The sequence below is a fragment of the Barbus barbus genome, assembly GCF_936440315.1.
Source record: "Barbus barbus genome assembly, chromosome: 35".
Taxonomy (NCBI): Eukaryota; Metazoa; Chordata; class Actinopteri; order Cypriniformes; family Cyprinidae; genus Barbus; species Barbus barbus.
Window position 1 is genome coordinate 2,071,486 of NC_136763.1, and position 25,043 is coordinate 2,096,528.

General features: G+C 35.8%; 2 protein-coding genes across 3 annotated transcripts in view; one reads left to right on the plus strand and one right to left on the minus strand.

Moving 5' to 3' along the window:
- LOC306855007 (inhibin beta B chain-like) overlaps positions 1 to 13,714 on the minus strand; it is a 14,581-nt gene extending 867 nt beyond the window's left edge. Inside the window, exons 1-2 of the mRNA XM_079393378.1 lie at positions 12,616 to 13,714; positions 1 to 2,517 (exon numbers count right to left, since the gene is read on the minus strand). The exon at positions 1 to 2,517 is cut by the window's left edge and continues 867 nt beyond it. Of these exons, the coding sequence (XP_079249504.1) occupies positions 1,742 to 2,517; positions 12,616 to 13,000 (1,161 nt within the window). The 5' untranslated portion in view covers positions 13,001 to 13,714 and the 3' untranslated portion in view covers positions 1 to 1,741. The remainder of the gene's footprint in view (positions 2,518 to 12,615) is intronic.
- Positions 13,715 to 14,725: 1,011 nt separating this feature from the next.
- LOC306855008 (ras-related protein ralB-B-like) lies at positions 14,726 to 19,413 on the plus strand. 2 transcript variants are annotated; one of them, XM_079393379.1, is made up of 5 exons: positions 14,726 to 14,851; positions 15,516 to 15,652; positions 16,543 to 16,751; positions 18,324 to 18,501; positions 18,601 to 19,413. In XM_079393379.1, exons 2-5 carry the CDS (start codon positions 15,539 to 15,541, stop codon positions 18,718 to 18,720), a joined length of 621 nt encoding a protein of 206 aa, XP_079249505.1. In that variant the 5' UTR covers positions 14,726 to 14,851; positions 15,516 to 15,538; the 3' UTR covers positions 18,721 to 19,413. The 2 variants fall into 2 exon arrangements, with proteins under 2 accessions (XP_079249505.1, XP_079249506.1); XM_079393380.1 differs by lacking the exon at positions 14,726 to 14,851 and adding an exon at positions 15,099 to 15,154 and having other exon boundaries at positions 18,601 to 19,397.
- The last annotated feature ends 5,630 nt before the right edge of the window (positions 19,414 to 25,043 follow it).

The following is a 25,043-nucleotide window of genomic DNA, read 5'->3' on the forward strand; positions in this document are numbered from 1 at the left end:
TGTTTGTTGAAGATGGATGCTCTCGAATGGATTGGTTGTCACTCAATGGACTCGATGTGGGAAGTGCTGGCGTTGCTTTGAGAAGATGGTCAGTGCTTTTCGGGAAGGTACACAGATTTAAAGGTCTTTTGAGACGATCACCCCTCCTCTTTCCATTTTTAAAGAGAAGAACCAAACTACACTCTTAAAAATAAAGGTTTCGAAAGGGGGCTTTCTATGCGATTCCATAAAAGAACCATTTTTGGTTCCCCAAAAACATTTTCAGTCAACAGTTCTTAAAGGAATAGTTCACCCAAAAATGAAAATGTGCTATTAATTTACTCATCCTCAGGCCATCATAGATGTAGGTGATGTTTGTTCTTCAGTAGAACAGTAAGGACGATTTTTAGTTGAAAACGTGGTCCTTGGTAATACATGCAATGCAGATCAGCGGCAGCCCATATTTGAGAATTAAAAAAAGGCATATCAAGGAACGCAAAATTAATACCTGTGGCTCCTGATGATATATTGAGGTCTTATGAAGCAAAACAATCAGTCTGTGCAAGAAACTAAACAGTATTTACAACATTATTACTTGTAATCCAGAGCCTCAGGCAAATGATCCAAAGTGATGTCCAGTTCACAAATGCATGATTCGTTTGAACAGATTCATTTTAGTGAATTAGTTAAATCAATTCACCAGATTGAACTGAACGGTCAGAAACAGTTTGTGGCTCGAGCAGCACAGATCTATAAGTTACTCAATCAAAACATGCTTTGAGGCACCTGACAGTCACTCCGACTCAAAATGAGCCATAACAGAGGTGTATCTGATGCTATGATGAATGAACTGATTCAGCGCTCCAGTTCCTCCAACAGTCACTGAACTGAGGAAACGATTTGGACCAAAGACCGATGGGCCGCTGATATGTGCGTGCATGAACCAAACACTTGAATGAAGTTGTAAAATGAATGTTTACATGGTTTCTCATTGTTTATGTAAAAAGGTGAGCTAATGAAAACTAGTTAATTCACTTTATATGCTTTAGGCATGCAAAACATCCACGTTTCACATCATTATTGGGTCCTTTAATAATATAATTTCGTATATGTGACGTCATTTCATCATTACGTAAATTAACTAGTGAACTGAATCAGTTAATGGAAAAGAATCAGATTTCCCAGTTTGCCTGAGGCTCTGGATTACAGGAAATAATGTTGTAAATAATGTTCAGTTTCTTGCACAGACCGATTGTTTCACTTCATAAGACCTCAGTATATCGTCAGGAACCACGGGGATTAGTTTTGTTTTGCCTGCATATGCGTTTTTGATTCTCAAAGTGATTTTATGAATCACCAAGGACCACGGTTTCAGCTAAAAATCACTGTTCTACTGAAGAAAAAAGCCACCTACATCTTGGTTTGCCTGAGGGTGAGTAAATTTTTTTTTTGGCTGAACTATCCCTTTAAAAGAACCAGTGTGAAAAACATTTTAGTAATCTAAAGAACCTTTTTTCTAATGGATGACCATCGATGCCAATAAAGAACCTTTGTTTTTAAGAGTGTAAACAGAGATAGAAGCAATCCCATCCCTTTGACATGAGAGTATCGTACAAACCTGTAGACTGGAACTAAATCGCTCGATGATTAAAGAACATAAATATATGTACAAAGATGCGTGGAAGAGTTGGGGTGTGCGTGTGGATTTGTGAGCACGGATGAGTCATAAATATTAGTTTCTTACTATGATATTTTGGAAGTCTCAAGCGCAGCCGCACTCCTCGACGATCATGTTGGGTACATCCCGTTTCACGATGTTGTATTCGTCATCGAAGTACAGCATGGACATGGTGCTGAGTTTGGTCGGGATGCAGCAGGAGTTCATGGATCCCGGACTCATTCCTCGCATGCGGTATTGGTTCACGACGGCCGTGTGGAAAGACGAAGCCGATCCGGGAACTCCGGCCATGTACGCCGGACAATTCCCTTCGCAATAATTCCCAAAGTACCCAGACGGGGCGATGATCCAATCGTTCCAGCCGATGAGGCGGAAATCGATGTAAAACTGTTGGCGGCAACACAAACTGCTGCTGCCGTCGCATTCAAGGCCTCGTTTGCGGATGCGGTGTTTGTTGTCGGCCGCTCGCGCTTGGACCACAAGGAATGGACGGTGGGATTCATCGGCCGTGTTCACCAAAATAGGCATGACACCCATCTTATCGCACACTTCGCACCGTACGTCAAGGTTCTGCCGGCGATCACCTTTGGCGAAAACCATTTGCACGGCATCCGTCAACGGAAAAGTGTGCCATCCACTGCGTTTGAGATCCACGCGCTTCTCCACCAAGTTCCACTTGCTCCCGAGTCCCGGTTCCTGCGAGTAAACCTTCACCGTGACCTTCCTCCTCGAGCCTTTCTCCAAAACATTGGGCAGAATCTTGAAGTACAACCACAGGCTGGCCTGGGTCACGTACAGGTTCTGGTTGCCCTCATTGGAGATCACAAAAAACAGGCTGGTTTTGGAGGTCAGCGATTCGTCTGTGGGATTAAGAAAATAGAGAAAAGATCAGCTTAGTGTATTTCATCGGCTGTTGTTCAGCTGACTTAGGCAATATGCTCCCCGTGAACCCGATGAACCTGGTGAACTTAAAGCCTATAGGATAAAGACTCGAGACATTAACATTCAGAGAGGGCAGCAAATCCCTAAGGCTCCCTAAACTGGGACCACTTCAACCTAAAGACACCACAAGAAATCGTGTTCGGTCTCATGATATTCTCATTACTGTACATTAAGACAAAGTATTTTTTTATAATTATTTTAAAAATTTCATATACTTTACAATTTAAATAATATACCTTTTTTGACAATACAGTAATTATAATAGGGAAATGTGCTTAATTGTCATAAAAATAATGTCACGATAAATAAATGTATATATACACAAGATGAATATATATACATATATACAGTATAAATGTATGTATATATATATATATATATATATATATATATATATATATATGTATGTATATATATATATATATGTATGTATATATATATATATATATATATATATATATATATATATATATATATATATGTATGTATATATATTAGTGCTGTCAAACGATTAATCACGATTAATCGTGATTAATCGCATCCAAAATAAAAGTTTTTGTTTACATAATATATTTGTGTGTGCTGTGTATATTTATTATGCATATATAAAGACACACACCCACAGCATATATTTTGAAAATATTTACATATGTTTACATGTATATATTTATATTCAGATAAATTATATCACATATAAATATATTTAATATATAAATGTAACATATATTTCTTAAACGTATATGTGCATATATGTGTGTGTGTGTGTTTATATATACATAATAAACAGTATACACACATATAGGATGTAAACAAAAACTTTTATTTTGGATGTGATTAATCGCGATTAGTCGTTTGACAGCACTAATATATATATATATATATATATATATATATATATATATACAGACATAGATTTTTTTACATGTTGTGCAAAATATAATTTCAGATTTTAGGGTAAAATATGACTGGACATGTTATTAGAAGGTTTTGTGAGATTCACCCCTTCTTGTTTTAATTCAACATTAAATTAAACTTGACTTCAGCATAAAGACAGACTGAAAATTATTTGAATGGTCATAGAAATAACATTACAATATATATATATATATATTTAGTCTTATAAATGCTTTTTTGCACAATGTATTTTTTTTTTCTGATTTCAATTTAAAATGCAGCCCTGTTCTTGGCCGATTCCATGAGATTCACCCATATTTTTTAAATAAAACTTAAATAAAACTTAAATTTAGCATAGATTTGAATTCATATGTTCACATTACAGTAATGAGAATAAGACAGAAATATGCTTAGTTGTCATAAAAATTATTTCATTGAATCATTTTTGTTGTCTTGTAATAGGCTTCATTTTTTGAAGAATATCTATTTTTATATATCTAATTTAATTTTATAGTATCCCATTTTTTTTTTTTTTTAGATTCACCCATCTTATTTATTTAACCTTTGATTAAACCAAATTTAGCATAATTTATATTTTACAATTTAAATATCATATTAGGCTAATTATTATATATACTTATTTAATTTATTATATTTATTTATTTATTTATTTATTTAGTCATTTAGCAGACGCTTTTATCCAAAGCGACTTACAAATGAGGACATAAGAAGCAATCAAAACCAACAAAAGAGCAACAACGTGCAAGTGCTATTACAAGTCTTGGTTAGCCTAACGCAGTACAGATAATTATTATTATTGTTATTTTTTAATAAAAAGACATAGATAAAATACAATTATAATAGATAGTGCTAGTGTTAGAGGGTCAAGTAAAGATGGAACAGATGAGTTTTTAGCCGTTTCTTGAAGATGGGTAAGGATTCGGCTGCTCGGATCGAGTTGGGCAGGTCATTCCACCAGATGGGAACAGTTAATGAAAAAGTCCTTGAAAGTGTTTTTCTGTGTCTTTGGGATGGTACAATAATTCGTTGTTCACTTGAAGAACGCAAGCTTCTAGAGGGCACATAAGTCTGAAGTAAAGAATTTAGGTAAAGGGGTGCAGAGCCAGTGGTGGTTCTGTAGGCAAACATTAATGTCTTGAATTTAATGCGAGCAGCTATTGGTAGCCAGTGCAAATTGATGAACAGAGGCGTGACGTGCGTTCTTTTCGGCTCATTAAAGATTAATCTTGCAGCGGCATTTTGGATTAGTTGTAGAGGTTTAATAGAATTGGCTGGAAGACCTGCTAAGAGAGCATTGCAATATTCAAGTCTGGACAGAACAAGAGCCTGAACAAGGAGTTGTGTTGCATATTCCGAGAGAAAGGGCCTGATCTTCTTAATATTATATAATGCAAATCTGCAGGACCGGGCAGTTTTAACAATGTGGTCTGAGAAATTCAGCTTATCATCAATCACAACTCCAAGGTTTCTGGCTGTTTTTGAAGGAGTTATGGTAGATGAGCCTAACTGGAAGCTGAGATTGTGATGAAGCGATGGGTTAGCTGAAACTACAAGCAGTTCTGTCTTAGCTAGGTTAAGTTGAAGGTGATGGTCCATCATCCAGCAAGAAATGTCTGTTAGACACGCAGAGATGCGAGTAGCTATCGTCGGATCATCAGGATGGAATGAGAGTTGAGTGTCATCAGCATAGCAGTGATATGAAAAGCCATGTTTCTGAATGACAGAACCTAGTGATGCCATGTAGACAGAAAAGAGAAGTGGTCCAAGAACTGAGCCCTGAGGCACCCCAGTAGCTAGATGTTGCGACTTGGATACCTCACCTCTCCAAGATACTTTGAAGGACCTATCAGAGAGGTAAGACTCAAACCACTGGAGTGCGGTTCCTGAGATGCCCTTTCTCAATAGGGTTGACAAGAGGATCTGATGGTTGACTGTATCAAAAGCAGCAGACAAATCTAGCAAGATGAGTAATGAAGATTTGTCAGCCGCTCTTGCAAGTCTTAGGGCTTCAACAACAGAAAGCAAGGCAGTTTCGGTCGAATGTCCACTTCTGAAGCCAGATTGGTTACTGTCCAGGAGGTTGTTCTGTGCGAGAAAGACAGAGACTTGGTTGAACACAACTCGTTCAAGTGTTTTTGCAATGAAAGGAAGAAGGGAAACCGGTCTATAGTTCCCAAAAAGAGTTGGATTAAGAGTGGGTTTTTTAAGAAGTGGAGTTATACGAGCCTGTTTAAATGCTGAGGGAAAAATTCCAGTGTGAAGGGATGTGTTAACGATGTGAGTGAGTGCAGGTACGACTGCAGGTGAATTATATTAGGTTATATTATATATAATATACAATTAAATTTACTGACATTACTGATCTTAATATAATTTAGATTAATATAATAAGAAAATATAATTTCTTATTTCTAATTTGAGCCAGACATGTTCTTAGGTTTCATGAGATTTACCGATTTAATTGTATTGAACGTTAAATTAAACTTAAATTCAGAGTAAATTAAAGGCAGAACAAAAGAAAAACATGACTATGATGTTATAAATTTAAATCATGAAAATAAATTACAATGCAAAGATAAAACTGTCCAATAAATAAGCGTCATTGTGTGTAGAATATAATAAATCCTTGTGCAAAAAATTATTTTGTATTTCTTTCTTCTGATTTTAGGGTGAAATACGACCCAGACGTGTCCTCGGGAGGTTTTGCTGATGATTATTGCATGGTTAAATGTGTGTTCTCAGGGTCTCGTGACAGCGGCGTTATTCTGGGGTCCGGTCCAGAGCTGCCGGGGGTCTGGATGGAGATGACAGGAGTCAGAGAGCTTGTGAGAGAACAACACAAACCAGCAAAGACTTCCTGTGAACTGCAAAGACACACAATGAGCCGTGTGATGTCACAGGAAGCGTGGATATACAGCCGTACAGTGAGAGCGCGATCAAGCACATCCCTTTGATATTCACAAAAGGACACATTTACATGATACTGGCCGCTTCTGGAGCCACCGACCACTCCAGATTCATCAAAACCCATCTCTTCTGCTTACAAACCATTCATCTGAACTGACTTCTCAGGATTTTACACCTGTTTTGTCATGCATCTGATCACATGACTGACTTAACAAACTAATACGACATCGTTCGGGTTTCTCTCTCTTGGTTTTTCCCACCGCAGCCCATGTGGCCAAACAGACTTCCACATAAAACAAGAAATATGATCTTTCTGTCTCTCTGTAATGGATTAATAAATCCAAGCTTTCAGGAGTTTGGCTGAAAAACATCTGTAAAACACACATAAAATAGAAATGTTTAAAAATAAATAAATAAATATTCTGGAGTGTACTTGTGTAACATGCTGAGTGCAGCTGTGCCGAGAGAGAGAGTCACATGGGCGGCTCGCAGGCCTGTGATTGGATAATCACATTTGGTTTCAGCACAGCACTGTAACTCATTTAAATGTAAACTCTGTCCTGCTGAATTAGAGGTAATATGTTATGAAAACTTTCATTAGTAACAATAACAAATAATATGACACTACATGATGCTTCGCAGATGTTGTACCAACTGACTTTATTCTTTATGGGCACAAAACAGTGTATTAAAGGGGAAGTTCAGCCAAAAATGTTTTGTATTTTACATTACTGTTATTATATGTTATATATAATAATACATTTGTATTATAGGGAATTGTATATATTATACATACATATTATGTATGTATTAGTAGTATTTTGCTACATTGATGCTAAATTTACGTTTCATTTCAATTTAAATAAAACAAAATGCTTTAAAATTAAATGTGCACACAAAAATAAATGCTCTTACATTCAATGCAAATTCATTTGATCCTATTTAACATTAAATGGTAATTTAGAACAAATGTAGCCTACTAATACTAAAATATCTGAAATATCGGTTTAATGCATATTAATATAATGGATATTCATCTATTTTGTTTTATTAAATCTTAAATGAAACTTAAATTTAGCAACAAATACTAATAATATATAAATAATATATAATAATAGTAGTATATATTAAAAACAATCCTAACAGCATTACACTATATGATGCTTCATAGATCATACTGTCACAAAAGTTACTTTTTTCTATCTCTGAACACAATATTATGTTCATTTTTGGGTGAACTATCCCTTTAATGCGCATTAAAATTGAATTTAATTGAATGTGAGTTAATCCATTTTCTTGTGTTATACCTTAAATTCTACCTAAAATGTAGAAAATATATACATAATACTTATAATATATAATAATAGTGATATAATACAAAATGATACTAACACTATATGATGCTTCACATATCGTCACAAGAGTGATTTGTTTTCTTCCTAGAAAAAATAATTGTGTTCATTTTTGGTGAAATATCCCTTTAATGCATAATTAAATAGTTAGAAATATCATTCAGTGTTCCTTATATTTATATCTGAATGCACATGAACTAATGAACCTGTTATAAAATGATTTTAATGACATGCTAATGAAGGTTATTATATGTATATGTGGCACATCCAGTAAATCAATGCAGATCCATTTACCAAGAGAAATCATAACAAACATGTGTAATTAGAATATAATAGAGAGAGAGACACTCTTCAATTAGAGTCAGTGGAACAGCAGAAGCTCTCCTAACCCTCACTGGGGAATCACTGGGACTTAAACCATCAGGAAACCAACACAAACTCCTCTCAGTTAAAAGTTATGTTGCTGGGCTTTTGCTAAAGTTTGAGTGTTTTCAGCATGCTGCTGTGAGGTTGCTAGGGTGCTTTGGTTGCTTGCTTGCTATCCTGAGTGTCTTTTATATCCTGGATCCTTTCTGTGGATGGTTTAACATCTTGACAAATGAAAATTGAAGTCTGAGTCTGATCATTTAGAAGAGTATTTACACCAGTGTTATTTTACTAATGAAAATGAGCTTTCATGCAATGAAAACATCCTGCAAAGTTTTAAATCTGAAAGTGCACCGTGTATAAAGTTATTGTCTCTCAAAAGAAAGAGTTGACTCTAGCATATTGCCCTCCCAGTTGTTGCGCGCAGACCTGAGAAAAACTTTATTTTCACGTTCACTGTTTCCCTGGTAACGCTGCACACAAAGCAGCACTGCACTCATACACACTGATCAGGTATAACAGGCCAGATGAAATGGAAATGAGTCCAATAGCGTCACGCAAACGAGGGGTTTGGAAAAATGAATCTTTGAGCAAATCGTTTGGGAGTCGTTGAGCAAATAAGGTCAAAATAAATGCATATTATAAGGAAATGAAAGTGTTTTTTGAGCTTGCATGCATGTCAACCTGTTGTTGGGGACTCCCAAAACCAAAATATGAGCATTTCATAACCCATAATAGGGGCACTTTAAGTTTTTCATTTGATGTTTTATTATATATTATATATTATAGGCTATTGTATTTTATTTTATTTTAAATCAACTTTATTTCAAATGCCAAAACAATATATATATATATATATATATATATATATATATATATATATATATATATATATATATATTATTGTATTTTATAAAAGTTATATTTCAATTACTGAAAAAATATAAAATATTTTTTCATTTATTTCTGTGGTACTTCAGTTTAAACTTATTTCAGAACAATATATTTTCATTTTAAGTTTAAGAACCAAAAAATAGTTCTAAGTTACATCTATTTCAATTTGAGTCGTTTTAGTAGTTATTTTAGTTAGTTGCCAAGGCAACATTTCTTCATTTTAATGTTTTATCTAATATTTTATTATATATTATACTGTACATTTTTAATATTATGTTTTATATAACCTGTATGTCACTTATCAAAAATAATTTGTTTTAATTTACTTTTATTTTAGTTTTAGTTATTTTTAGTATTTTTTTTGTAATTAGTAGTTCAATTTAAACTTAAATCTAATATTTTTATATTATATGTTTTTATATTTTATTTTAGTATATTTTATATGTATTATACTTTATTTTATATCAACATGATTTCAGTTGCCAAAAGCAATTTTCAGTAGTTTTAGTTAACAATACCAACACCGTTTGGCACACTGCTCCTTAACTAACCCGCTGATTTTCAGACATCAAGGTTGTTGCACAAACAGCACTAGTTACTCTGCGTTAAGTGTTTGTTCAGATCACTAACCTGCAGTATGAGCACTGGTGCCTGAACACGAAGGTGTTTACTGTCAGCGCCGCTTCCAGCTGGCAAAATCAAAGCGTAAAAGAGCAGCTAAAAACAAGCGGTGACGTGAGGCGACGCATGATTACAGGTTGGACGGCTTCCCGCTTCGATTCAGGCCTTTTGCAAAGCGCGGAGCACATTCATCATTGGCTCTAATAGACACCGCGAGCGAATTCTCCCTCTTGGCAGCCGTCCTCACCTGAGTCTCCACACACCATTAAGATGTCATAGAAACCTAGGGACTCAGCTGGCCTCTGCCAGCGCAGGGCAGCACCATTCTTAAAGAAAACGAGATCCTCAAGAAGATCCTGGACGTCTTCCAGAGCTCCTTGTCCTGAGGTCACCCCGCATCCTAATGAGACGCACAGGCAGAATCCAAACCCGCTCTGTGACGGCTTCATCAGATCACTGCGACTGCAAGCCTTTACCAGAAAACTGCTTTCTGACTGGCTACTTTGCATAAAGTCAATATCATAAATGTATGCATTAAAAAAAATATATATATATATATATATATATAAGGTTCTAGTTTTAGAAAAGGTATTTACTTTTTAAGTTGGATTTTGAATATGATATTTAAGTCTCGAAAGATTTTATTTAATTATAATTTATTAATTTTACTAATATTTATATATACATTTACAGATTTGCATTATTATTATTTCCTTGTTTTAATTTTCTTTTATTTATTTATTTTCTATGATTTATAGATGAAGCATTAAGCTAGCGTTATGCGTTATATAATGTTTTTTAATGACATAATACTGAAAGTTATTATAAATTTCCTTTTTCCTTTATTTATTTATTTTTATTTATAATATATTTCTATTATTTTATATTCTGAGATGTGAAACACTTTGAGCTGGATTTTACAATATATATATGTAAAATGTGTATACTTATAATTTCTTAATAACTCTTATAATTTCCTTATTGTTTTATATTTTTCATTTACTTATGTTTTTATTTTATTTGATAATAATTCAGTTTTTATATTCTGACCCGTAGAGAACTTTGAGCTGCATTTTGTTATTGTTATTATTATTATTACTTGCTTGTTGTTTTTTCTGTCTTTTTCATTGATTTAATTTTCATTTTTGTTTATTTTTAATGTTTTTACATTTTCTATTATTTAAAGATTAAGCATTAAGTAAGCATTATGCATTATATAATATTTGAAATTAAAATTATGAATATTATTATTATTATTCCTGGTCTTATTGTAAATGATTCATCAGTGCATGTTATTCTAAAAACAATAGTCTTCACACAACATCTTTCATCACAATATAATACTTGTTCTATCTCTAAAATGACTTTACTTTTCAGTTGACATCATCAGTCTTGTCAGTGAATGAAATAATGTTTCAAAGCATTCTTTATTTTAAGTTTCAATTTTAAATGTCACATTATGGAAGTAAAATGGGTTGCAAATGGCATTTCATGTTGACTTTAAGTGGAAAACTCAGATTCTTTCAAGCAAAGGCCTCAAAAAGAGTGACAATAAAACCATCAGACTTCATTTTAGCAGCAAATCTGTGAAACAAAAATATGTTACATCCAGTAACCTGCCACTCTGAGTCTATTGTGAAAGCATTGGACAATAGCAGGCCGTATATCGACTGGTTAACCTGACGTGATCAGGAATGGCAGGGCAGCCGTATGTGAACCTCTGCTCATGTTACATCTCCATCACTTCAGTAAACAGCTCCTGGATCTCGTCTGGATGCGAGTCTCAGCTTGGCAGCCGCAGAGCAGCACAGCACAAAGGGTCAAAGGTCCAGATCTGCGCTGGGTTTGGATAATTGCGGCCTTGTCCTAAATGGTGCTTGAAATCTTGTGGACTTCACAGTGCAGCGTTCGTGACCGGACCTGCGGTGCGTTGGTAAGATTCAATCCTGCGTGCTGTGACGTTTATAAATATGTGCTTTACTAAGCAAAGGTTCATTCGTTGTTTTTGAGTGCAAGCGTGAGCTCTTTGCTTCTGAAGTTCTTTTAACCTTGAACTCTTGCTGCATGCTGCTCAATTTGTTTAGCAAATTCAATACATTGAAAGGCTAAAGCTGAAAAAACTCAATTCTGCTCGTGAAGTCAACATGAAACGCTCTTTGCATCCCATTTTACTTGCATAATGTGACAGATTTTTGAATGTAACAGGATATTCAAGAGGGAAAAATGCAGCACGGGACGTGATTGTTTCCAGTGGAAATTGATGGTGGCAGATCTGAATATGAGTTTGCCGTGGATCTACATGCATTCACAACACTTTTGAGGATTTTTGATGCTAAAGGTCATGTTTACTCTCTAAAGCAGCTTTATGTATCCCAATCCTGGCTTTCTTTATGACAATATCATTATTTGATTTTATTGATGCTACTTTTATTGCATTAACTAATATTAGATTACTACTTAGCTTTTGACGTCAACTGCAATGAAAAGACTTTTCAGAAGTTATTGCATTTTGTTGAAACATTATGAAGACAAACATCTTTTGTCTTTGTAAAAGACGTGCACTGGTGAATACGCATGAAATATGATCATAAGGCACGATGGAAGATTGTTTGTTCAGTTGTAATCCAGTAACTTTAAAGGCATAGTTCACCCAAAAATGATAGTTTGCTGAAAATGTAATCACCCTCAGGTCATACAACATGTAGATGAGTTAGTTTCCTCATCAGATTTGGAGAAATGTAGCATTGCATCCCTTGCTCACCAATGGATGCTCTGCAGTGAATGGGTGCCGTCAGAATGAGAGTCCAAACAGCTGATAAAAACATTACTGGCGTTTCCATCACTCGTTTCTGATACGATAGGCTACTTCAAAATGCGCATAAAAACAGGGTAATGGATATAGGCTACCTGTGCGTAACCGCGCACCGCGCTCGGCCAAACGCAGACCCGCCGCATACACACCTGTCTCGGCGAAGCTGATGATCTCCGAAGTCTCCTCCTCCACCTCGTTCATGGACGTGGCGTGTCCATCCAGGTTTGGGATCTCCACCCTCCCGTCCTCGCGCACCTTCCCGGCGTGGAGCTTCTTGAGCGCGGTCACCATCGCCGCCTTCGGGATGGGGTGGGTGATGTTGGGTCTCTCCCGCATCTGTAACCGGCTCAGAATGTGTCTCTTCACCACCTCCAACAAATCCACATCCACCAGAGTGCCTCCATCCGTCTGGCTGAGCCCACAGGACGCGCAGCTCGGGCTGATGCTCGGGGTTTCGGTGTCCGGTGCCGGTGTGCAGCGGATGGAGATGAGGATGGACACAAAACAAAGCACTTCGAATAACAAGCTTTTCATCTTCCGTGATAATAAACAGCAGTTCCGAGCGGATACGAGTGCAGGGTAGATGGAGACGAAAGCGGCCAAGTTCGTATCCGCCTTCTTTTCTCCCAAAAAAGTGAGACCTAAAAGTGTTAAATCCACTCTTAAAGGAGGTTCGGTTCGATCCGAATTAAACGCAAACGCAATAAATCCTGTAAACGTCTGGACTGTGTTCCAGCGGTTGATTCTTTGGTCACTCCGCCAATGATCAACACAATTCGGATCGATATCACAGTGAGAACGGCTCGATACACCATCAGAATTTCTCAAAGTTTATAATTTTGAGAAGTGTAAATGATCAAGTAACCAGAGCTCTTGATATCTGTCCACGTACAGCCGTGAATGGCACTTTTACGCACGCGTCTGATGCGTCATGGCATGACTGGAAATCTCAGTATTACGCGTGTAAAACCCCACAGACTAAACAAAGGAGCTGTTATGATTTGTCCCGGTGATTTCTTCACTCTATTGAATTCAAATCATCCATGGTGAAGGGAAGCGAGTGGAAACCAGTCAAAGAAGGAGCCCACAGTATTTCCAAATAATCATTCGCCTAGTTCTTCAGATGAAGATCGTGTCCTCCTTTGTTGGACATTTTGACTTCCAGTGCACGTTTCCCATATACTTCTTCATCATAGCTCTCGGTGTGTGTGTGTGTGTGTCTGTGTGTGTGTTCGGTTCGTTTCTCGTGCCGCTTTTGAGTCTCTGGAAAGTTTTTATACGGGACTGGAGAACCACGTGGGACGAACCACCAACTCCAGGGTTATAGAGGTTGAGGAACCTCGGGATCTTCAGGACTAAAGCGACATTTCAATGAAGTTTCACTAAACTGTTTAGCAGGAGAAAGAAAAAAAAGTGCATTTCAGCATTTTACTAAGCGTTATTAACCAGTGATTGTTCACATGAAATGCGAATTAAAATTAGTTAATTTTGCAATGTCCCACATTTTAGTTGATGCATTTATTCTTATTAAAAGAGAAAAGACCCTTTTTAAATTTGCTACTAATTACAAAAGACACAGTTTTAGGTGATTATGCACCATTTGGGTTAAAATCAAGGTCAAATTTTCCTGTTTACAAAAACAAAGGGCGAAATGTGGGCGTGGAAAAGATGAAGCATCCCCTTTGAATAAAACCATTTATAGCACATGAGCAGAACTCTGGTTTGAGTGAATGAACTGTGAACTCAGCAGGGGCCAGAGAAGCGCATCCAAAGACTAACTGGCTCTCAAAAAATAAATAAAGACTTTATATGACTTTCTCGACATCTAAAACCACCATAGCAGTTATTTTTAAATAGAAAAACATGAAAAGAGTTATATATATATATATAATAAAAAAATACTTTGGACCAAAATTAAATGTTCTTTTAGTTATATGTCAATAAATATTCCTGTGGTTTAGAACTGAATATCGATTTACTGATGAAACAGCGCCCCCACTCGCCGAAATAATAATTCACACAAAATAGACCCTGCGTACTGTTTACATTAATAAACAGCAAAATTACGCATTATACAGAATATAAAATATTCAGGAAAAATTACATAAAATATAGACAAAAATAATATAAATATTAAAAGTTGACACTTAACACATTTGCTATGAATGATTGTGTATAAATTGTGCATCTAATAACTTAAATGCAATTAAACATCTATGCATGGTGTGGTGACGTCATATCCTTGTGATTTGAATATCCGGTGGGCGGGGCTTTGTAGTTTGTAGCTGCACTGGAGTAGTGGATTTGATCCCGGTTGACACAATTATGTTTTAATCGTTTATACGTGCGAATCCAGTCCAAGTCTGCTCACAGATCAAACTTAAGGTGAGTCATCTATAAGAGTTCGTGTTGTTTTGATCAGTTTGAAAAAAGCTTAGTCGGTTTGCGCAGACAACAACTTTGTAGTCTTGAGGTATTTCCTCGGCTGAAGCGCCCCTATGTCTTTGTGGGAAAACTATGTGATTGACTGTCAGGACATCCAATGAGAGCGCGAGTAGAGGAGGACCCGCCTCATAATGTGTCTGCTCAACCAATCAAGAGCTAGGAGAGGCGGGCTCTCCCCTATAACAATAAAGAAAGGGTGGAGTCTTAAAGTGAAAATCGCTTTAGTCGTTTTTAAAACAACCTGTGAGTGTTTTTGTAATATATTGTTGTTTTCTGTTTCTTACTGATTATCAATATTCGCTGACGCTGTTTCCATTACGAAGTAAAATTCAGTGACTGTAAAGTGTGGTACTTTTACTATGTGCCATAATAGTCAATGATTACTATATTCATATACAGTAGCATGATGATAACGTGCTATTTCAGCACTAAACATATATCACGTGCTATATCAACACTGAATATAATCATACTTTAATGTATACATTCACTTTACAGTTGTGTAATTTAAGGTGCATGTCTCTGGATGTGTTGCATGTATTAATAATAAGCAATGCATGTATGTTTCTCTGAATTTGATTATTTATCTTTTGCATGCTTGCAGTCTAGTTCTGGAGCACTAAAGTCATGGCAGCTAATAAGAGCAAAACCCAGAGTTCCCTGGTCCTGCACAAGGTGATCATGGTGGGCAGCGGCGGCGTGGGGAAATCAGCCCTGACCCTGCAGTTCATGTATGATGAGGTCAGCGCAACACAAATCATACTCTTCATTTAACAGCTCTTTCAAAATACCTTCATTTACACACCTCTGTATTCCATGGAGCGTTATTTTTCTATGATTAGTGAACTTTTTTAGATAATATTTTTGTTTTAATTTTAAAGTTTTAGTAATTTTGTTTGTGCTGTTGTCTGTTTTTATATATATATATATGTTTTTTGTATTTTAGTTTTCATTTATTTGTATTATTTGTGTCAACTTAATGTATTTCAGTTAGCTGCCAAGGCAACATTTCTCATTTTCATCTCAGTAATTTTGTTATTTGTATTTTTCTATTTAGTTTTAATTTATTTTTATTTCAGGTTTAGTTTTAGTAAATTTAATATTTCAACTTTTTATATATTTGTATATATTTCTATTTTACTTTAGTGTATTTTGATTTCCGTTTTATTTAAGTTTTGTTATTATTTATTAGCTATTATTATTTAAATTATTTTAGTTCAGTTAGTTTTTTTAATAATTTTATGTATTTTTTTTATTTTATTTTAATTATTTTTTTTAGTTAGTCAATTTAGGCACTTTAAAATTTTATTTTAATTATTTTATTTTATTTAGTGTTTTTATCAGTACTTTTATTTCAGTAAACTTTATTTACAATTCATGTTGAGGTACTAAAATGACTAAAACTTAAACTGAAATCAAATAAATCTAAATCTCTCTACATTTGTAATTAAAAAAAAAATTCCAAGTTAAATTTTTTTCATCTAATGTTTATATTTTATTTAATTTAACCTTTTTTTTAATAAATAACATGATTTTTAATAGCATCAGTTTTAGTTAATATAACACTGATTGTATAGGAAGAACTATCACTGTTCTAACTAACTCTTTGTAATCTGCTTTGCTCGTCTCAGTTTGTGGAGGACTATGAACCCACCAAGGCCGACAGTTACCGGAAGAAGGTGGTGCTGGATGGAGAGGAGGTGCAGATTGATATCTTGGATACGGCGGGACAGGAAGATTACGCCGCCATCAGGGACAACTACTTCCGCAGCGGAGAGGGTTTCCTTCTGGTGTTCTCCATCACAGAGCCCGAGTCCTTCAGCGCCACGGCAGAGTTAAGGTCAGCTCTTCACGAGGTTATCTGCTGTTGCAGTGCATTCAGATCTTGTTGGGTAGAATCGCAGTTACTGCACTGTATGTTCTCAGAATGATGTTATCATTACATCCTGCGCTCAGCAAAACTCTGAAGCTGTCAGATACAGACCTAGTTTCCAGCGGCAGGTTATTTGTCCTCGCTGACAGCAGAATGCTGTGTAGAGCTGTGGTTCTCAGTTTGACTTGAAATGATTTGGCAAGCTTTAAAATAAGTTAAAACAGCTAAAAATCATAAGCTGACATTATATTTCTTACTTTAATTATAAATAACATAACAGTTGTTAGGGGAAATGAGTCAGAACGGGAAAACCTCAATATATCAGAGAATTTCATAAGTGTTATTTCTAGATCTGTGAAAGTCATGGAAATTAATAAAATCTTAAAAATTAACATTTTAAATAAATAATGACTGGAAAACCTCAATAAATTAGAAAATTTCAAAAAATGTGATTTCTAAACCTGGAAAAGTCATGGGAATTAATAAAATATATATAAAAAAACTTATTGGTGATTTTTACAATGAATAATTTTCTAGTTATGTTAAGCACTAAAGCATTATTTGTGAGTAAAACCCTGTAATGACATATGACTAGAAAATATTAATATTTCATATTTATGGCCACTCGTAGTTTTCTGAAAATAAAAAAGTTGAAAATCAACAGCTTTGCCATTACAGAAGGATTACCAGACAAATATTGTTGGATATATAAGTCTGGTTTCTAGACCTGGAAAAGTCATGGCAATCAATAAAATCATTCAAAAAAATGAATGGAAGTTTTTAATGAACAATTTACAATTAACATTTTGTTTGTCAAGCTCTTACGTATTTTATTGGCTTGAAATAGCTATTTTTGAGTGAATAAATAATTTTTAAAAAACTGTAATCATAAACATCTAGAAAAGTCTTGTAAATTAATTGGTAATAAAAAGTGTAAACTCTTGAAATTCTTGGGATTATTTTCAATATTGTAATATACTGCTACTCGTAGTTTCTGAAAATGAACAGCTTGTTGGACAAAAGTCTGATCTGTAGACCTGGAGAAGTCATAGAAATTAATAAAATATTTAAAATTCATAGAAGCTTTTTATTCAATATACATTTTTCTAGCTCTAAAATATTTTATTGGGTATTTAAGTGCTCAATTATTAATAATTTTATTGATTTTCTTTCTTTTTCAATATTCGTTTAAAAAAACAGCATTTTATTAGAAATTGAAATCTTTATAAATATATTTATTGCCACTTTTGATCAGTTTAATACATTTTTCTTTAATAGTACTCACCCCAAACATTTGAATGGTAATCTATCACAGTTTCCACAACTGTTTAACATTGATAATAATCAGAAATGTTCAAATCAGTATATTAGAATGATTTCTGAAGATCACGTGACACTGAAGACTGGAGAAATGATGCTGAAAATACAGATTTGATCACAACTTTTTAAAATATGTTCACATAGAAAACAGTATTTTTAATCAATTAAGTGCAGCCTTACATATTGTAGTTATAGTGTTTGTGTTACTGGTCCACACAGGGAGCAGATCCTGAGAGTGAAAGCGGAGGAGGATAAAATCCCTCTGTTAGTGGTGGGGAATAAGTCAGATTTGGAGGACAGGAGGCAGGTGTCTGCGGACGAGGCCCGAACCAAAGCGGACGAGTGGTCTATCCAGTATGTGGAAACATCAGCCAAAACCAGAGCGAACGTCGATAAGGTTTCATGCATTAAAGATCCTGATATTTTCAGAATGCATGATCGTGCATGTGAACCATATTTACTCTGACGGATCCACTGGGTGTTTTGTTGTTCGCAGGTCTTCTTTGACCTGATGAGGGAGGTGCGGACGAAGAAGATGTCTGAGAACAAGGAGAAGAACGGGAAGAAGAGCGGCAAGAAGAAGAAGAGTCTGAAAGAGAGATGCATGCTGCTTTGAGCCGCACAAACGCTTCATTCCCACGTCAAGCTTTCCTGTCCTGGACTGAGCCGTTCTTCTGATGATGAGGAGACCAGATAGTTCTTCTTGCCAAATACAATCAAACCAGAACCATAAGCCACTGTGCCGACCTCAACTACAAGTCTTCCACATCTTTAAAGGACTTTTTATACGCTTCTACCCATTTTCCAAGTTGCCATAATATCAAATCAGTAGCGAAATGTGTTTGCTTTTTTACTTTCAAACACAAGGAATATTGGTTATGCTGCATCACTGGGCTTCATTCATTAAACAAGAACAGAATACATTTCTAAATAAATAGTTGCACTGAATAAATCCGACAATTTGCAACAAACTGTTTAGAAATTAATTCATTTCTCATTATCACAAATCTTTTTGTGCTAAATACTTTATTTTATTTGCCTTTTACTTTTTTAAGGCAAAGGCAACAGACATATGTAATATTGTGTTTGTTTTGAATGCATTATGATGCAGATTAACACAGCGGAAAAGGTGAATGCGTGCGGTGAGACTCACAGATTTTACTATGCAAACTCACCAAACGTGTCGCTTTTATTATAAAACAGAGACACGATTGAAATGATGATATTTTTGTAAACTTTATTGAGTCCTCTGCCTGGCGATTATAAACCAAATAAACCTCTGAATTTGTAATGAAATCTCTGTGATTCCATTCCGGTTGCGTTTTGTGTTTCAATGCTAAAAACTGTCAACAAGAAAATGCTTGTTTCTGAGTTTGATGACCTCCGGAGTTTTGACAAAGGATGGCAGCAGGGCCATAAGAGTTTATGAGAGCAGTAAAATGTTTCCGGAGGTAATCAGTCACCTTGACTTTGAATGTGAGAAAGCGTCTATTCAGCATTTAACACCCCATTGTAAAGACACTTGTGATGGGCGCCACTTACACATGCACAAGCCTGAGGATGCTGCGACATGCAAGCTGGACGATGGGCTCAAAAAATCTAAATAACGATGATAATTTAGGAATTCCAGAGTTAATCTATGCAAACTTTGTGTTTAGAAGAATAAAATAATAAAAAAAGGGAAAATTCATGGTACTTAGTACATTTACATTTAGTCATTTGGCAGACGATTTACATCACTTTCACTTTTTAACTGCCTTTAAAAGAGCTTTTTAAAACGTTCAGTTCTCTTGATATCAATTCATATACACACAAACCACTGAAATGCTCCCAGTATGATGCACAGATCAGTGATGCAAAGCCAAACGTGTTCTTGGTCAGCTGCTAAACTCTGAATAAAAGTAACCACTGACACGTCTAACGCACAATACAGTGTGTTCCTTCATCAGCTGTTTCTCTTGACACTCAGGTGATTTCTCGGAGCTGGACAGAATTGCAGAAACGGTATTACAGCACTCAGTCTTGTTACAGTGTGTTATTGAGCTGCTGTCAGGACATTTTCACACATAAGAAACATCTGTTTAGATCAGTGGTGTTGAGAAACAAAGCAGCAGACTGTAGATAGCATTGAGTGTTTTTAATCTCATTCCAGCACGAGCTGGTGGTTTCGATGAGAATATAAAAATGTGTGGCGTATAAAGCATCCTGCAGTTATTAAGAAACAGGTGACAAACCACACAGGCGTTACATAATTTGACAGTAGTCCAACTCCAAGATAATATGCAAATTGTGTTTATTTTAAGCCTTTCTCATGGTGCATCACAGAAAACTTGTTCTCCAAGCTTTCAAAACGGTCACTCATTTTATAGAGGGCTTTCAAGTGATTAAAATGTTTCATATAATAAATTGCACAATGTGGCAATTAATTACTTTAAGTAATCCCAAATATGCCACACATGGGCATCGACAGACCCTTGGGGCATTTTACGCAGCACTGTGTGTGTGTGTGTGTGTGTGTTTCATTCTCTTCCCATGATCACGTCTCTTTGTTTAGTGAAAGCCATTATGTAATCAGAAGGTTTTATGAAAAAAGATACTAGAAGAGTACACTGTTTTATCCACTATGGGGGAAACTGGCTTCCATATTAGGGACAGATTTTTATAGAAATAATTTATTAGATGCACGTCTGAAAATTATGTGATGCCGAGAGCATATTAGTCACCATCTGTATTTTTATGAAAATTTGTTCCTAATGCAGAACTTGCAGGTTGTGTAATTATGACTATTTATTAATTGATTTAATTACTTCTCCACTGACTTGATATGTTTGTGTATATATATACAGTGGGGATCGAAAGTTTGGGAACCCCTTGCAGAATCTGTGAAAATGTGGATAATTTTACCAAAATAAGAGAAATCATACAAAATGCATGTTATTTTTTATTTAGTACTGTCCTGAGTAAGATATTTTCCATAAAAGATGTTTACATATAGTCCACAAGACAAAAAAATAGCTGAAATTATTCAAATAACCACATTCAAAAGTTTGGGAACCCTTGGTTCTTAATACTGAAAAGATGGATCTCAAAATCATACAGTCACTGCTGGAAAGGGTTCAAATATGCAAAAGATGCTGGAAAACTGAAGAATCTGCAGGACATGGAGGATTTTTCTGAAGAACAGTGCTCAGTTGAACTGTTCAGAACAAACAAGGGACTCATGGACAGCCATCACAAAACAAAAACACAGTCGTAGATCATCCAGGTAACCACACACAGTATTAAGAACCAATGGTTCCCAAACTTTTGAATGTGGTTATTTTAATAATTTCAGCTATTGTTTTGTCTTGTGGACTATATGTAAACATCTTTTATGGAAAATATCTTACTCAGGACAGTACTAAATAAAAAATAACATGCATTTTGTATGATCTCTCTTATTTTGGTAAAATTATCCACATTTTCACAGATTCTGCAAGGGGTTCCCAAACTTTTGCATGCCACTGTATACAGTATGTAACTGAAAGGTGGACGTTACAGTGGAAAAATAAAGCGAGGATTGAAGCCACCTTTGATGCCTTGACCAAGGCCAGTTTGAAGAAGAAGCCGAGATACAGCTTCAAATGCAGACGGTGCAACATGAACATGAATTAAGGCTCTGTGATACCTTTGTGAATGCTTTTTCCACCAGTCAACACTCATCGCATGAGCACCTTGCACTGCTTTAAATCTGCTCTAACCTCTGGTTGAAGTACTTCTGCTCTCTTGTTAGGTTTCCATTGTCATGGTAAGATTTAATGAGCCAACTCAACAATGGGTAAGCGGGATTACCCAGTCAGGGCACAGCATGTTTTCTGTCACCTTAAAAGTATAAAAACAAAAAAGTCAAGTCAAGAGATCCGGTGAGATCCAGATACAGAAGCCACTTGATATTGACAAGTGTAAATGTGTCATGTCCTGATTGGCTGATGATCTGATCTGCTTGATATCGGATCACAGTTCAATTACTAAAAACATATTGCAACATGTTACCTGGGGTGTATTCCAGAAGGGAGGTTCAACAAACTCTGGGTTAACAAATCCCAAAACAGGAAACTCTGAGTTCAATCCACTCTGAGTATGTTGACTCTGAGTTTAGCGCATGCACAAAGACTTTGAAAAGCCATGATCAATGGAGCTTTGAAATTACAATTTACCATGGCAACAGTACCCGACAAAAAGACTTCCGCATGCTACGCAATACATAACTTTAAATCTTCATCACTGTTATAATATCAGAAGTGAAAACTGGCAGAAAGGTAAGTTAATGAACTAGGCCTGATCTTCATTTTTATGGGACCCGACGGGCAAAAAAACTAAACAAAACAAAACGTGGCAGCAGAATAAAATCAACATAAAAACATAATTCAATCAGGTAAAGCTTCAAGTGTAAAGGTTCATGGTTGTAGGCTACATGACTTTACAAACATTTGACATATTCAGTAAATATCACTTGGTGTCTATTTCAATGTGGAGCGGTCTTTTCCATATAGTCTAAGGATCTTTTCACATGATTAAAAGTTCTCTAATCCAACATACATTTCTTAATTAGGGTGATGAATTAAACATTTGACTTCTATTCAGTCAATAGCAAGAAGGCAGAGACTCATAAAATGGGGGGAGAACCTGCACCAGCATCACTGACAGATGAAGAGGAGATGGCCACAGTACCAATATTAAAATCCAACAGGGAAAAGAATAAGTGTTGCTTTTGTATTTGTAGGAAATAAAGATGGCCCGTATATCGGTGATTAAAATAAATGTTCTCCCACGTATTAATTTATTTTCTTCCATGATTCGTCTCGCTCCACCGGTTGGCTACTGGAATAAACTAGATGCATGTGTTTCACGGTATATATGGGATGGGAAACGTCCTCGTATTAGACTACTTTACAACGATGTAGATTACATGGAGGTCTTTCTTTCCCTAATTTAAGACTGTATGCTCAAGCCTTTTCCCTCCATCCTTTATCAGTTTGGTTTGATCTGATGTTTCTGTGTCTTGGAGAGTAATTGAGGAATCTATTGTTTATTCGTATAAATTGAAGCATCTTGTTTTTTCGGGAGTTCTACTTAGCCAGTGTAAATCTCGGTTTGGTCCCATTGTAACCCATCTCCTCTCCACATGGAGGGATGTTGAAATACGTTCACAACTAGCTACAAAATGGCATAAGCATTCGCCTATTTTCCACAATAATTACCTTTTGTCAGGCAGTACTCCATTTCATTGTCTGCAATGGACTCATAGTAAAGTAAACACTCTGGGAGATATCTATGATGATAGTGGTTTAAAATCCTTCCAGAATCTTAAAACTCAATTAATCTGCCAGGCACTTCCTTTGTTATGTATTTGCGCATTAGATTGGCCCTACGGGTGTATGGGGTGCCTGACTCTTGACTGTCTGTTCACTCTTTACACAAACTAATCCTTCCTTCTGAGGAATCTCCCTCCTCTGCTTCAGTCATCTATCTCTTTCTTCTTGAGCATTCATACAAACCTTTATCTATTACTACTGTTTGGGCTAAGGATCTTAATGAGGATGTGCATGTTTTATTTTCCGATCAGGTATGGGGTATGTTTAAATTCGCAATGCTTTATTGGATTGTAGTTCTTTCCCTCACTAAATTCATTAAGTTCAGTGTTTTTTTTTCAAATACTTTTTTGCTTCAAATCAACGTTTGTGGTGTTGTGATTCACCTTGTAGCTGATTAGTTCATGGCGTATAACTCTAAAATGAATACTTTTTTAAAATCCCTATAAAATAAATGGGTTACTTCTTGAAACAGGGCTGCTGGAAAAAGTGTTGAACTCTATTGTGCTTGTCTATACAAGATTTGATTTCAGTAACTAATCTGTGTTACAACAACACACAACATTCATTTTCATCACCCACCAGTCAAGATCTGCATCAGAGATGATTTGATCGCTATTGTATAATTTTGTTTACTCACTATAGTCTTATCTTATTCAAAATGATAGACATGTTTAAAAATGTAATCCATGTACTATTCTATGCAAAGTGTGATATCCTAATATCAGTTACTATTATACTGGATGTCTAAATACTGATTATGGGTCTTGGAGTGCCATCTACTGGCCATACTGATTATAAGTCTTTAAGGGCCATGCACTGGTCAAAGTGCAGGTGTTACCAGTGAACTTAGAATAACCCGAGGAACTTTGGGTGATTTCCAGAATATGACGAATATGACAGATACATGTAAACAACTGTGATGTATGTCTTCTGGGATCACTGCCAACCAATGGGAGTGATGGAATAAAGAACTTTTTACTTTTTAAAAATGGCGGATCTGGCCAGACGCCACCATTAAAAATTGGACTAGGTAGGCTAGTAATTAATTGTGGTAAATCAAACAGACATAACCAATAAGAAAAACAGGAACTACCAAATTTGGGCCGTAAAAAGTGTATATATGAAGATGTACCAACACTGAGAGCTCAGAGACAGTTGATGTGGCGGCTGTGTTCTCGGCTTTGTTATTAATAAAGTCTTTTCTTTCACATTTGAAACTCTGCTGTTTTGAGCCTTTCTAATTGCACCAACTGAGATCCAGACGAGACCACTCCGGCGTGCCACGACATCGCCAGCTGCATCTGTAAATCGTTGATTAATACAGTAACAGCTTAAATAACTTCTCTAACCTTCAAAAACAGCTGCGGCCTGAAGTTCTCTCTGTCTTCAGATGAGGAAACACCCACAGCGCTGGAAGAGGTGAAACCTCCGCTGGTCTCCAGATCTGATGATCCAGATGAGTAAGAACCATCAGTGCTGATAGAGGTGCTCGACTCTCTAGGTACGTCTATGAAGAAACCACAAAACTGCCATTATGAGATACTTTAATTCACAGTGTGAAAGACAAAGCTTTTTACTTTAACAT

Excerpts from the sequence above, each read along its gene's own strand:
- LOC306855008 (XM_079393379.1), top strand. The coding sequence starts at position 15,539 with ATGGCAGCTAATAAGAGCAAAACCCAGAGTTCCCTGGTCCTGCACAAG. Across the intron at positions 16,752-18,323 it reads AGCGCCACGGCAGAGTTAAG|GGAGCAGATCCTGAGAGTGA; the intron begins GTCAGCTCTTCA and ends TGGTCCACACAG. Across the intron at positions 18,502-18,600 it reads CCAGAGCGAACGTCGATAAG|GTCTTCTTTGACCTGATGAG; the intron begins GTTTCATGCATT and ends TGTTGTTCGCAG.